We start from the raw sequence: 13,737 nt of genomic DNA on the forward strand, positions 1-13,737 counted from the left end.
GTCAAACGGGATGTTTTCATTGAGCAGCTTCTCCCTCAGACTGTCATTGTCACTTGCTAGTAGCGACGATCAGTCAGTGTGAAGCTGTTCATACTTGGTCCACGTCTCCACGATCAGTTTACCGACCTGTACCCAGCAATTATGTCCGACTCCATAAAGAATGTTGCAATATTTGGCGCCACGGGCATGACCGGGTTGGCAACACTTCCACAAGCTGTAGCGGCAGGTAAGGACACACGAATAGACCAGTGGTGGAAATAGTACTCACATTTCTTTTACTTAAGTAAAAGTATCAATACTGCAATGCAGAAATACTCTGTTGCAAGTAAAAGTCTGGAATTCAACATTTACTTGAGTAAAAGGGCAAAAGTATTGGTATCAAATTGTACTTAAAGTACCAAAAGTACTCCGTATGCAGAATGTCCCATTAGAAAAAGCTAAATATATAAAATTATTTTGAAAATAGCAGATCTACAAGCTATTTTCAAATGGCCGAAATGTATATTGGAATGAAGTGGGTAATGTATGTTTTGTAAAACGTAACTAGTAGTAACTTAAGTTTTCAAATAATTGTAGTGGAGTAAAGGTACAATATTTGCCTCTGAGAGTAGTGCAGTAGAAGTAAAAGTAGCCTACTGAACATTGGAAATACTCCAGTAAAGTTAAACATTGTACTTAAGTACAGTACTTGAGTAAATGTACTTAGTTACTTTACACCACTGCTACACGAGAATAGAATAGATTTAAGGATAGAGTGGACTTGAATAGAATAGAATAGAACAGAATAGAATAGAACATTACAAAAGAGAACATGAGTAGAATCGGGACTGCAGTGATAGACTGCTCACTCACAAGATCCCCTTCTATTTAAAACAATGAAATGATTGTAAAATGTGAACTTTTTTAAGGTTGCTAAGGCTTCTTCACTATACAATGTGTTAATGTAACAGTTATTATAACCTTTGAACAATGCTGCAGCCATCACTAAGTCTAATCAACTAGTGGTCCTGATCTATACATCTACTGCTGATTTCCCGAATAAACCATTTTATAATTGTGTATATGATTTACACTTATATGTAAACATGTCGTGAAAATATTTTTCTCAGAATATCTAGTTATTTTTTACAGTTCTATTCAGACAACCAGTCTATTTATCTATCTATCTGCATATCCTGAAAATTATATTTTAACCGGACTAGGTTCTATAATACTTATACTACAACTACATTATTCTGACAACCAACCCATCATTTTACAATTGGTTTCCTTCCAAAAATTACTTTTAACATAATTGACACACATATACATTGTACAAATCATGTGCAAACTCATGTGTCATTTGATTTGTCAGCAAACTTAATTTCCTTGCCCTAGTCTGGTCACCATGAGGCAAGACAAAATTGTCGAGTCATGTTAAGTTTTGGTCTAGAGTGCTGACTAATGGTTGTGCTGGTACCATGATTATGAGAGCTGATAGCGGAACAGTGTTCACTATCTCACTAATGCAGGTTGGGTGGGCTCGCTTAGATCTTAGATTTCGCTTTCTTCTAGAATAGACTTCTATCTTCCCAGTTTAAATGTCATTAGAACAAAGCCACAGCACAAAGCTGTTAAAAAAGTCCACATGAATTGCAAACACCTGAAACAAGGCTGCTTGTTTCCTGATTGATATATGCATTGCACTGGCCTGATGTTTTACATTGGAAACTATACTATTGCACGTGGATCACCTTCAGTGTCAGTAGTGGAACAAAATTCCTTTTGATCAAGAACATCATGAAAAGCTGAAAGGACATAACACAGGTGCAATTTTGAGAAGGTTTTAAATTCGATCCACATCTAGCTCTTATTTTCTTCTTTTGTTGTTGTTGTTGTTATTCAAATAAGTGTTAAACAGCTCTAATATTCCCATGCAGTAGCAATCACTGCTGAAGAGAGAGAAGTCCTACAGGATACAAAATTAACAAATGAAATTTGAAGTGATTAAATAAATAAATGAGCAGACAAAATTGTATTAAACTGTAATGGATTTTATGCTAAAGGGCCAAAGAAACAGGGAGACCCCCGTTATCGAACAAACACTCTATAGCAATGATCATCATTCAGAGCTTCACTTTTTAACAATAACTTTTTGTTTATAGCCAAAACTATCACTTACGTCACCTTAAAGTACTACACATTTATTTACAAAAACTATTAACCCATTAAGACCGGGGACTTATCTGTGTCATTTTAGATTTGAGCTATAACCATTATTTTATAGTTTGGCTTTTCAAAAATAGCAGATATACAAGCCCATAACACGGCACTGATTGCCGCGCTATGAGCTTATAGATCAGACTTTTTTTGCAAATCTTTGAATATCAACTTTTTTAAAGCACTTGTAAATGTCAAATGTCTCAACAAATGTCTTACTTTTTCTGAAAAAACATTGTTGCTATATCTTTTCCATATCAATCTCAAAATATGTTGTTCCAGGGCCCCCGCAAAGATTTGAGTTAAAATGTTCGCTTTAGAAAAAAGATTTGCACAAATGTTCACGATTAAAAAAAAAAAATAGCAGATCTACAAGCTCATAGCGTGGCACTCGGTGCCACGCTATGAGCTTGTAGATCTGCTATTTTTGAATAGCCAAAGTGTAAAAATAATGGTTAAAGTGGTTACACAGATGCGTTCCCGGTCTTAAAGGGTTAAAGTACGTACTGCATTTATTTACAAAAACATGAATTGGACCAAAGTCTGGAGGGTAGTTATTGATCTCTCCCATCACTCCAATCACCTAGGTTACAATGTGACCGTGCTGGTTCGGGACCCTGCCCGGCTCCCTGCTGATCATAAGGCCTCCAGGGTGGTGGTGGGAGATGTTCTGAACAAAGACGACGTGAAGAAGACCCTGGAGGGCCAGGATGCTGTCGTCATCATACTGGGAACGAGGAATGACCTCAGTAAGGCGATCCCATCTTTAAGGAGACACACAAAACAAACGCACGCGTAGACAGACATGTGCTGTGCACACGTGCAAAAAGTGAGCAGTAAAAAAAGTGTGCACAATTAAAGGAGTAGTTCACCCAAATAATCACTTATTTTCTATCAATTACACACCCCATAAAGCATTGATTTTTTTTTGTATTTGTCCTATTCCTAAGCCAATAATTTGATGATATTATAAAGATGCTTATGTATCCGGTAGGAGACACAAAGGAGACTCTTTGCGTCTCCTACCGTATAGACCGCCGGTAATCAAATTATTGGCTTAGGAATGCGACAAAAATTTAAAGAATGTCCATTCATTCAATGTTTCATGGGGTGTGTAATTGATAGGAAATAAGTAATTTTTTTGAACACATTCAGAGACAAAAAAATCACACCCTGTGTGAAGGAAGCGTGCCTTTGGGGCGGGTCTTAACTCATTTCAGTTCGTCCCTATTGGTGGTCTGAGTCCACTTACCAAATTTGTACTTGGTAGCATGCTGCAAACTGGAATAATGGCTGTTTAAAGCCCAGCCAATGGGCAGACAGAGGGGGCGGGGCTTAAGTAATTACAGTTTGTCCCTATTGGTGGTTTTAGTCCATGTCCAAAATGTGTACTCCGTAGCATGCTGCGAACTTGAGTTATGGCTGTTTAAAGGCCAGCCAATGGGAAGACAGAGGGGGCGGGGCTTCAGCAATTCATGCTCGTCCCTATTGGTGGTCTAAGTCCACATACCAAATGTGGACTTGGTGGCATGCTGCAAACTGGAGTTATAGCTGTTTAGAATCCCGTGCTCATCCCGTGCTCATACGGGCGGACGGACATAACATGCGCTGGGGGTCCCTGGCCAGAGGGGGCGGGGCTTCAGCAATTCATGCTCGTCCCTATTGGTGGTCTAAGTCCACATACCAAATTTGGAGTTGGTGGCATGCTGCAAACTGGAGTTATAGCTGTTTAAAATCCCGTGCTCATCCCGTGCTCATACGGGCTGACGGACATAACATACGCTGGGGGTCCCTGGACCCCTCTTTGATAACCAGTGGCACGTGTGGCCAATGAGAGGAGAGATGGCATAGGCAATCTCCAAGTCTGTGTGTGTGTGTGTGTGTGTGTGTGTGCGTGTGTTTGTATGTGTTGCTTCTTTGCCGTGCTCATCCCGTGCTCATACGGACATAACATACGGACATAACATACGTAGTGGCACGTGTGGCCAATGAGAGGAGAGATGGCATAGGCAATCTCCAAGTCCGTGTGTGTGTGTGTGTGTGTGCGTGCGTGTGCGTGTGTTTGTATGTGTTGCTTCTTTGCCGTGCTCATCCCGTGCTCATACGGACATAACATACGGACGCTCATACGGACAGAGTCAAACGTAGAGCGGTTGGCACCGCTAAAAATGCATGTCTCAGCCTACTACTGTACATACATACAGTACAAACACAATATTGGGACAATACAGCTTGTGTTACTTACTTTTACACACACACACACACACACACACACACACACACACACACACACACACACACACACACATTTTGTAACAGCAATGGCAAAGGGGACAGCAATGGCATTTGTGTAAAAGTGACTTATTGCAGATGATTGTAAACACTTACTTTAGTGTGCATTCGTCCTGTACCGTCTGTATCCACCACCAGGCCCCACCACTGCGATGTCTCAGGGGACCCAGAACATTATAGATGCCATGAAGGCTCGTGGGATTCGTAAGGTCATTGGCTGCATGTCAGGTATGGGGAAAGAAAACTGTCCAAGTGATTTGTAGCCATGTTACAATTTACTGATTCTAATTGTTTGAAATACTTTCTGTCCGGTCCCTCATACTCCTTAATCTTTGGTTGCACTTAAAGATGCTCTTCTTACTTGAAATCGAGCTTATTCAACTGTGACTTACTGTCACTTATTGTCAGTGGTGGAAAGTAACTAAGTACATTTACTTAAGTACTGTACTTAAGTGCAATTTTGAGGTACTTTTACTTTACTGGAGTATTTCCAATTTTCGGTACTTTTACTTCTACTCCACTACATCTCAGAGGCAAATATTGTACTTTTACTCCACTAGAATTATTTGAAAACTTTAGTTACTTGTTACTTTGCAGATATAAATTATCATATTATAAAACATACAGTAACCACTTTAGCCCTATTTTATACCTAGGCTACAAATAGCCGATCTACAAGCTCACAACGCGTTGCATCGCGGCGCGTTGTGAGCTTGTATTGTAAATAGATATTAACTACTTGACCAAGATCTGACAAAACAAGGCAACCAGAAGTAAATCCCATTTAAACATTTTCATCCTTCCTGCCTTCCTCTCATCTCCACTCCTATCCCTTCTCATTTCTCTTTCTCTGGTCTTTCATTTTCCGTTCCTTCTTTTCTTCTTTATTTTCATTGTCTTGCTCTACTTACTTTGTCTCTTTATCTTTAACACTCATTTACCCCCCCCCCCCCCCCCCCCCCATCCTCTCTCTTCCTTTCTCCTTAATTTGTGTTTTATTCATTCCCCCTTCTCTCCTCACTCTGCCTCTCTCCATCATCGACCTCCCATGGCACCTCTTCCTCCTCCCCAGCCTTCCTACTCTGGGACCGAGCCAGAATGCCGCCCCGCTTGGCTGCAGTGACGGAGGACCACGAGAGGATGTACACGGCTCTGAGAAACTCTGGCTTGGACTACGTGGCCACCATGCCTCCACATATTGCTGGTTAGTAGGAGGAAGAATTCATGCAGTTTGAATTTCCACTTTTTTTGTTGGGAGCTATTATGCAATACTATTGACCAGTGGTGTAAAGTAACTAAGTACATTTACTCAAGTACTGCACTTAAGTACAGTTTTGAGGTACTTTTACTTTACTGGAGTATTTCCAATTGTATATACTTTTACTTCTACTCCACTACATCTCAGAGGCAAATATTGTACGTTTACTCCACTACAATTATTTGAAAACTTTAGTTACTAGTTACTTTGCAGATATAAATGATTACAGTATATTATAAAACACACATTAACCACTTTAGCCCTATTTTATACATAGGCTATTTGAAAATAGCCGATCTACAAGCTCACAACGTGTCGCATCGCTTTTAAGTATATTATATTTAAGTATATTTTGATGACAATACTTTTGTACTTTTACTCAAGTAACATTTTGAACACATGCCTTTTACTTGTAACAGAGTATTTCTACATTGCGGTATTGATACTTTACTTAAGTAAAACATTTCAGTACTTTTCCCACCACTGCAACTACATCATTGATACCATTTGATTGGACGCATGTATCTTCATCTCTCACTCTCAAACTACTTACAATTAATTTACCCCATCTCCTTCTTTAGGTGACAAGCCTCTGACAGAGAAGTATGAAGTGACAGAGAACACGGTGAAGGGGAGAGTCATATCTAAATACGACCTGGGACATTTCTTTGTCAAGTGTCTGTCCACATCGCAGTGGGATGGCAAGGCTATCGGGCTGCATGGAGAATACAGCTAATCCTGAACACACCACAACACTTCTAAAATGAAATTCAATCAGTGCCGTTGAATTCACTGCAATGTCATTCCTCGCTTTGTTACTGAGAAAGTGTTATTCTGAATAATAAGTATTGCGCTTGCTTAGGTGAAACAACCGTTTCTCATTATATCAGTCTCTTGCTTTGATTGTGGATGTGCAACTTTGCGTTATCATTTTTAAATCCAGCATGCTGGCTTGTCTGGAGAACAATTAAATATAAAGACGTGCCAAACCTAAACGTTTTTGTCATCAGCAGCGGCTACAAATTTTACTTCTGCAGGCTTCTTTCACTTTACAAATGCAACAAAACAGTCTTGATAGTTTTGATACTAATTTTATATTTGCTTAAGTTAAAATGTGTGATGTTTTCAGTTTCAAATAAAGCATTTGAAATAAAGGTTATTGTACAAATGTGTGTTTTGAACATTTTATGACACAAAGTATAGCCTATCATGCAAATAGAGTCGTTTTGTTAAAATCCCTAGTGTTCTTTTTTAAGATCACATTATATAGGCTTTATAATTTTCTCCTTATTCCACATTTTTGTTGATGAGTTATTTTTGTCAAGCGACACCGTCCTACTACTACGAGCTTAATATGGTATGTTCGACGTGTGGAACTTCCTCTACCAACCAATGTACATTCAGGGGAGGGGCCAAAACTGGTTTTCAAAGTAGACTGACTCGTTATTCGGAGTTTCGGACTCTCAATCCATGGAATTTAGCAGATTCACGGAAATTCTACCAGTGTTTTAGTTCTGATTTTATACGTGGTGTCCGTTGAGGGATTTCTGCCGTTAAGACTGCAGCTGCGGAGTCAGGTAAACGTTTCGAATACTTTGAAATAATAATGCTTTTTGCAGACTATGTTCTATATTACTTATCAGCCGTTCCCCGCACACCCGCGGTAGCGCAGGCTGCGCAGCCTCTCGTCTGTAGTAAAAATAAAAAATACACACTCATTACTCACCAAAACAAAGACGGTTTTAACATGTTGAAAGCCTATTTTCCTTAGTGGAACCACTCGGAGCCCTACACCTCACGTCTAAAATACACGTTTTCGCCAGAAAAGAAAATATTCCACCGGATGGAGAGGGAAAAAAAGGTGTTTTCCACTGCGCCCCCTATAGATTTGGTCAATGGAATGTTTCCATTGTCGATAGTAGGGGGCGCAGTGGAGCAACTAAAACATTTCCCCATCCGGTGGAATGTTTTCTTTTCTGTCCAAAAAGTGTATTTTAGACGTGAGGTGGGGGGCTCCGAGTGTTCCCACTGAGGAAAGTAGGCTTTCAACATCTCACAACCGTCTTTGTTTTTGGTGAGCAGCGAAAGTGTAATCTTTATTTTTTTTACTACAGACGAGACGCTGCTCTACCGGGGGTGTGCGGACGCAAAAAGTAACACTGCGTTAAGGAGAAGTCATTCTAATCTACCAGAGCTACGTTAAAACCATAGACTGTATAAATGAGGTTAAAACCAGCCTGTGGACGTGTTCGTGTCTATGCATTGCTTACTACAGTAACTTTACAGAAACAAATAATCATTCGACTACAAAGGGTACAAAGGTTGATTGATTGATCCTCACCATTTCATAATCGAATACAACGAACTTATACTTCAGAACCACAAAGATCGCCTCAAAGTGGTTCTTCTTTCGGACAATCGTCTGCATGGGGTTTGTTAAATGTCTACACACTAGCCAGTAGCCATGCATTGCTTTCAGTTTTACATGTGCATTCAAGGGTTTTTCTATCAGTGATGTAATCATGGAACAATCAGTGTAACGCCGCCAATTATATAACACAAGCATGCTGGCAACGATCGTTGGGACATTTTAACGATGCAAATTAAATAATCAATATACATTCTAACGATATATTTCTCATAGCACGTTTTAGTTCCTTACGGCAACCACAACATTACCGGTAAAAGTGGTGTTCATTCGCAGTACTAAAGTCATGTTGTAAAAACAAAAACTGCATTACCCACAATCCTGCTGGTCACAGTCAACCCCCCGTTGTCAACGTAAACTTAAAGTTTTGGCCAGTGTTGCCATGTCCGTTTATTATAAGCGACTTAAAGTTTAGGCTTGTTTTTCTGTAAAGTTGCTTGTAAATATTGGGATTGTTTCTAAAGTGTAGATGCTTATTTATATTTGGCTTGTTTCATAATGTTGTTTACACCAGTGGTTCTCCAACGTTTTCTAGCCCAAATTAATATATATTTGTCTGCAGACCCCCATATGAAAACATTTTGTAATTATGCCAGGGACGCCCATAGCGTAATGAAATCTGTGTTGTTAAAATGTTTTTTATAAAATAGATAAATAAATAAATAGTAGATCTACAAGCTTGCGACACGTTGTGAGCTTGTAGATCTGATCAAATAGGGTTAACTTTAAAGTGCTCATGTCATGTAGCATAGTCGCTTCTTTTGGGCTTGTTTTCGTAGACCTGTTTGCTTATTTCTCTCGCAAAATCTGGCAACACAGTAAGTTTTTTGGCGTAAAACTCAAATCACGGGCGGGAGAAGCGGTAGTACTCACTCACTGTATGTTCTGAATAGAGCTAGAGGACAATAAACTAAACGTTTACAACTTGTCCGGCAGCAAACATCCAATACAAGGACTTATATCTTTAGTTGCCTTGATTCTTCTGTGAAAGACTTCGGATTAACATTTAAATAGCGAACAGCAAAACCATCGTCTTGAGGAGTTGGGAAGTGTAAATCCACAGGTTGGTTTGATTTCAAATGTCTCTGCTCTCCAGTGTTGGAAAAAGTACTCAATTGTTTTACTAAAGTAAAAGTATCAATACTGCGATGTAGAAATACTCTGTTACAAGTAAAACAATCCGGAATTAAAAATGTACTTTAATAAAAGTACAAAAGTATTGGTATCAAAATCATACACTTAAAGTACTAAAAGTAAAAGTACTCATTATGCAGAATGTGCATTTCACAAGTTTTCAAATGTGTTAAATGTGTAAAAAATCTCACATGAGGCATTGTGAGCTTGTAGATCTGCTATTTTCAAATGGCCGGTATGTATACAGAGCTGAAGTGGTTAATGTATGTTCTGTAATGATAATCCAAATCTGTAAAGTAACTCAAGTTTTTAAATAATTGTAGTGTAGTTAAAGTATAATATTTACCTGTGAGGTGTAGTGGAGTAGAAGAAAAAGTACAGAAAATTAGAAATACTCCATCAAAGTAAAAAATATCTCAATATTTACTTAAGTACAGTACTTCAGTAAACGTACTTAGTTACTTAACATCACTGGTGTTTTTGCACCCGAGCAAGATTAAGATTGCTGCCCCCCCATACTTAGATTTATTAGTCACTTCTCAGGTTTTTGTTACTTGGATTGTTTTTTCTTTACCACAAATGTTAAGAATGCCAATCGATTAGATTGCATGTTTAGACAGAGGCTAGGTTCATTGTTTACCTGGTATCCTAGTTTCCTTGAGGCACTGCATTCAGTGCATTGTTCTCTCTGCACTTATGCGACTATTTAACATGGTGTTTGTTGACTACAGTTCATGCTTCCTCTGATCTAACACTTGTTGCTCTGGGTAAGAATTTCTGCTAGATGCCTAAATTGTACATTTAGTTCTTATTGCCTGTAAGTTCCACATACCGGCAACAAAGTCAGTGTCTCTGAATTCATATTGCCTGCAGGTTTTATACACTGGTTATTACCTGGTAGGTTTTACATACTGGCAATATTGTGTGTCTTGAGATTATTTCTGTTAAAACGGCTACATTGCGTATTGGGTAATAATACAGAGTTCTGCTCTGCTCCACAGGTCAAAGATGATCATGAAGGGACAGAAGCGTAAACATCAGCCAGAAGACACTGAGGATTTGGACAGGAATGGTGCCGTTTGGGAGAGGCAGCGGCAGTCCGTATTCTGCATTTCGCTGGACAAGTACCAGCGAGGCCAGGAGTTGCCTGAACCCAGTCTACGGCGATCCGTCCTTATAGCAAACACACTCCGACAGATCACGTCGCAAGCTAGCCAGGCTCCTTCTGCCAAATGTGCCAATGTGGAAGTGTGTCAACCCTCCAGCACTGCATCCGCATTACAGGAGAGTGATAGGGAAGGTATGTTCCCTAGGATAGCAGCACCAAACCGTTATTCAATGCTAACATTGGCTAACAGCCAGTCAACTGCAGCCAAATGCCTCTTGTCGACATCAAACCAGTCCGGTGTGTCACACTGTAGTACAACTAGATCTCCAGCAAGCTGCCATTCAATTACGTCGAATGTTACGTCGCACGTCGGAGACGTGGATGACGATTGGGGGTCGATGTCCTCCGACCACGACTTTTCCCTCTCGGCGGCCATCTCCTCCATCCTCACCGCACTCGACTCCACCATCGACGGAACCTCCGGCTGCAACGCCGTTCCTCAGACAGCTCCGCGAACGGCTCTGAGGTCCTTGGAGAACCTGGCGGGCTCCGCGGGGGATCCTGAGGGCGAGGCGGCGGTGTTGGGGGCAAAACATGGGGCACGAGGTCACTGGAGCGGCTGGGAGCACCAGGAAGAGGTGTGCCGGGTCATGGAGAACAACGTGGAGGTGATGAGGTGCAGCTACCTCGGCGACTTGGCGGTGGACGATCTGTTTCAGGATATAGACACGTCCCTGCTGGAGAGAGAGATGGGCTCGCTGGGAGTAAGAGTCAGTGGAGGGGGGCACTTAGCCGGAGACGAGCTGCTGAGGTACCTGCCTCCTCTGTCGACCTCTGCCTCCTGCCTGTCTTCATCGTTTTCATGGTCGTCCTCCTGCTCCACTCCCTTTTCCTCACACCCCTCCTTTTCTCTCAGCCAGAGTCTGAAATGCCTGCCCTCATTTTCCTCATTCAGTCCATCTGCCTCTGCTTCTTGTTCTCTCTCTCCTCCATCCTCTTCTGCCCTCTTTGGGCAGAGTCACGTTAGAGAAGTGCACGAGTTGGAGCACGTCATGGAGGTGCTGGTGGAGTCCTGATGGTCTGGAGATGCCACGAGGAAAAGAACCTGAGGCGGACCTCGTCTGAAGGAATGAAAAACGTTTTAATACAGCAGTGTTCATCTTTTAATACAGCAACACTTTTATACAGATGCAGGTCAGATTGGACCCGCAGAGAACACCCTACATATTTTATTTTCCCTCGTAGGCATATCTCTTTGTATACAATTTTTGTTTAGTAGGTTTATATTTTAAATAGGAATGGGTGTATAGGTTTTTTTGTATGTTTGAGACACAAAAACCTCCATAGGCACAGACTATAGTAGGATTAGTGGTTGTAATGCACCTGGCAACTTCATGTGCAACATGACAGTGCAACATTCCTGGTAAGAGGAATTTAAGTGTGCCATAGGGCAAAATCTGCAATAGATTGTATTGTTATACAATATAAAAGGGCCAGGAAAACTTATAGTACAATATTGCCCTTCATTGATTCCCAGAATGTTATCTAGTCTAATAAAGACTATTATTATAATTATCTAGTCTAGTGTGTTGCAGGCATAGATGCTACATGTTCCCAGTGACAAAAGGCCTACGTATACACAATACCAACCTCTGGTTTTCCGCACGTTTGCATCACACTTTCTGAAAAGAAAAACGTTGTAGTTCTTTTAAAATAAGGTTGAAATACAAAACACTATCATTAGGTCACATCTTGAGTGAAGAAACCCCATTGCTACAGGACATTGTCCCGTAGCATTGTAACCGACAATAAGAGAGTGAATGGCTACAAGACATACGTAATGTTAGGTAATCAAACTGGCTGGCTGAGCCTCCTTTTTGAAATACCCCAGACTTTGCCATATGTAGACAATGTTAATGAATAAACTTACAATCTAATAAGTGGAGTGTAGTTACGTAACGGTGGTATACAGTATGTATGTATGCGTTTCTTTTGGTGGACTGGACTCTCATCTAAAGTGCCTTGAATTACCATCATACAGTTTTGTACAGATTCCTAAACATTGGCAATCCTTTATCCCCTGAACCAGGAAAGGAACACTTAAAACATGGCAATGTTGGCGCTGATCTCTACCTATTGTATTTGCATCATAAGTTGCACCACTGACTTCCTAGTTAACATATTTTTTTACACAGCATTTTACATTACACTGAGCCACTACTACATAATCTAAACCACTGTCGGGACAGTGTGTCATTTTCTAATGACACAGCTGACCTGTAATCATTGATTCTTCTCTAAATCATGCTATCAGTAGACCTTTGTCTTTTTGTCGTCACAGTGTGAACTGTGAATACGTTAATACGAGTACACCAACTGTTATCATGGCGACGATGGCAGGTTACCTCCCTATGTGGTTGGTGGACAAGCTTGTCAGCCACTGTCAAAAATGTACCCAACTGCATACTGTGAATATGTTTGTCACCTCAAAGGTCGTTTTGTCCGTTTTCAGTGTGGATAGCCTGCTTTGTCTGGTTAACATCTGAATTATTGCACTTTTGTTAATATGCATGGTTTGGTTTCCAGTGTGTGCATATCAGATAGTCTCCTCTGTTTTAGCAGTGTCACCACAGTAACAAATGAGTACAACTGCCAAGAAAAATATTAAATTAAGGAAACAATTTGCCCATTTGACCTCAAAATCTATAATGGTTGAAGACTGTATAAACAATTCCTAGAAATTAAACCTGCAGTATAACTGAATTGGGAAGAGAGAACCCACTGCTACATAACATCAGAGGAAGCTGTTGTGAATTATTTGAGAAAGCATTTTCTGATACATTTGCCAGGTTTTTGTATATTTATGTCATGGGTCAAAGTCGCTTTCTATGCACATGTCCCCTACGTAGAACTGAGCTGAAGTTGCAAGCTATTTATAAATACCATTTGTTAACAGGATGTAACTTAACAATTTGACAATGTCCTAATGTTGTGTTGTTAAATTGTTATTATATTAATGTACCCGTTATTTTATTTGAATGACTAAAGAATATTCAGTTGAGAAATTTGGTGCTTAATGCCTGGACAGTTGACACCTTAAACGGGTGTTTGTAATAAATAAATAAATAAATAAAGTTTGTAGAAGAAGTTTGTTACATCTGACCCACAGAAACTACAGCTCTGTTACGCAGTACACTTTGTAATGTATTAACTGATTATAAAACACATAAGCTGAAATATCGGTCTGGTCATAATAATGGAGACTGTCCTCCATCTTCCTGCTCTCTCTGGAGTAGCACAAGCTATTACTAGCGTAAT

At 40.2% G+C, this 13,737-nt stretch overlaps 2 protein-coding genes across 3 annotated transcripts; both read left to right on the forward strand.

Moving 5' to 3' along the window:
* The first annotated feature begins 38 nt into the window (after nucleotides 1–38).
* On the forward strand, nucleotides 39–6,905 carry blvrb (biliverdin reductase B). Its single transcript, XM_084064351.1, has 5 exons — nucleotides 39–226; nucleotides 2,787–2,948; nucleotides 4,630–4,719; nucleotides 5,564–5,695; nucleotides 6,331–6,905. The coding sequence occupies exons 1-5, from the start codon at nucleotides 142–144 to the stop codon at nucleotides 6,483–6,485; spliced, it is 624 nt and encodes a 207-aa protein (XP_083920477.1). The 5' UTR covers nucleotides 39–141; the 3' UTR covers nucleotides 6,486–6,905.
* A 243-nt stretch (nucleotides 6,906–7,148) lies between these two features.
* On the forward strand, nucleotides 7,149–13,553 carry sertad3 (SERTA domain containing 3). 2 transcript variants are annotated; one of them, XM_084064275.1, is made up of 2 exons: nucleotides 7,149–7,326; nucleotides 10,313–13,553. In XM_084064275.1, exon 2 carries the CDS (start codon nucleotides 10,320–10,322, stop codon nucleotides 11,493–11,495), a length of 1,176 nt encoding a protein of 391 aa, XP_083920401.1. In that variant the 5' UTR covers nucleotides 7,149–7,326; nucleotides 10,313–10,319; the 3' UTR covers nucleotides 11,496–13,553. The 2 variants fall into 2 exon arrangements, with proteins under 2 accessions (XP_083920401.1, XP_083920402.1); XM_084064276.1 differs by lacking the exon at nucleotides 7,149–7,326 and adding an exon at nucleotides 9,060–9,240.
* Nucleotides 13,554–13,737: the final 184 nt, after the last annotated feature.

The sequence above is a fragment of the Gymnoscopelus microlampas genome, assembly GCF_963454915.1.
Source record: "Gymnoscopelus microlampas genome assembly, chromosome: 8".
In the NCBI taxonomy this organism is placed as follows: Eukaryota; Metazoa; Chordata; class Actinopteri; order Myctophiformes; family Myctophidae; genus Gymnoscopelus; species Gymnoscopelus microlampas.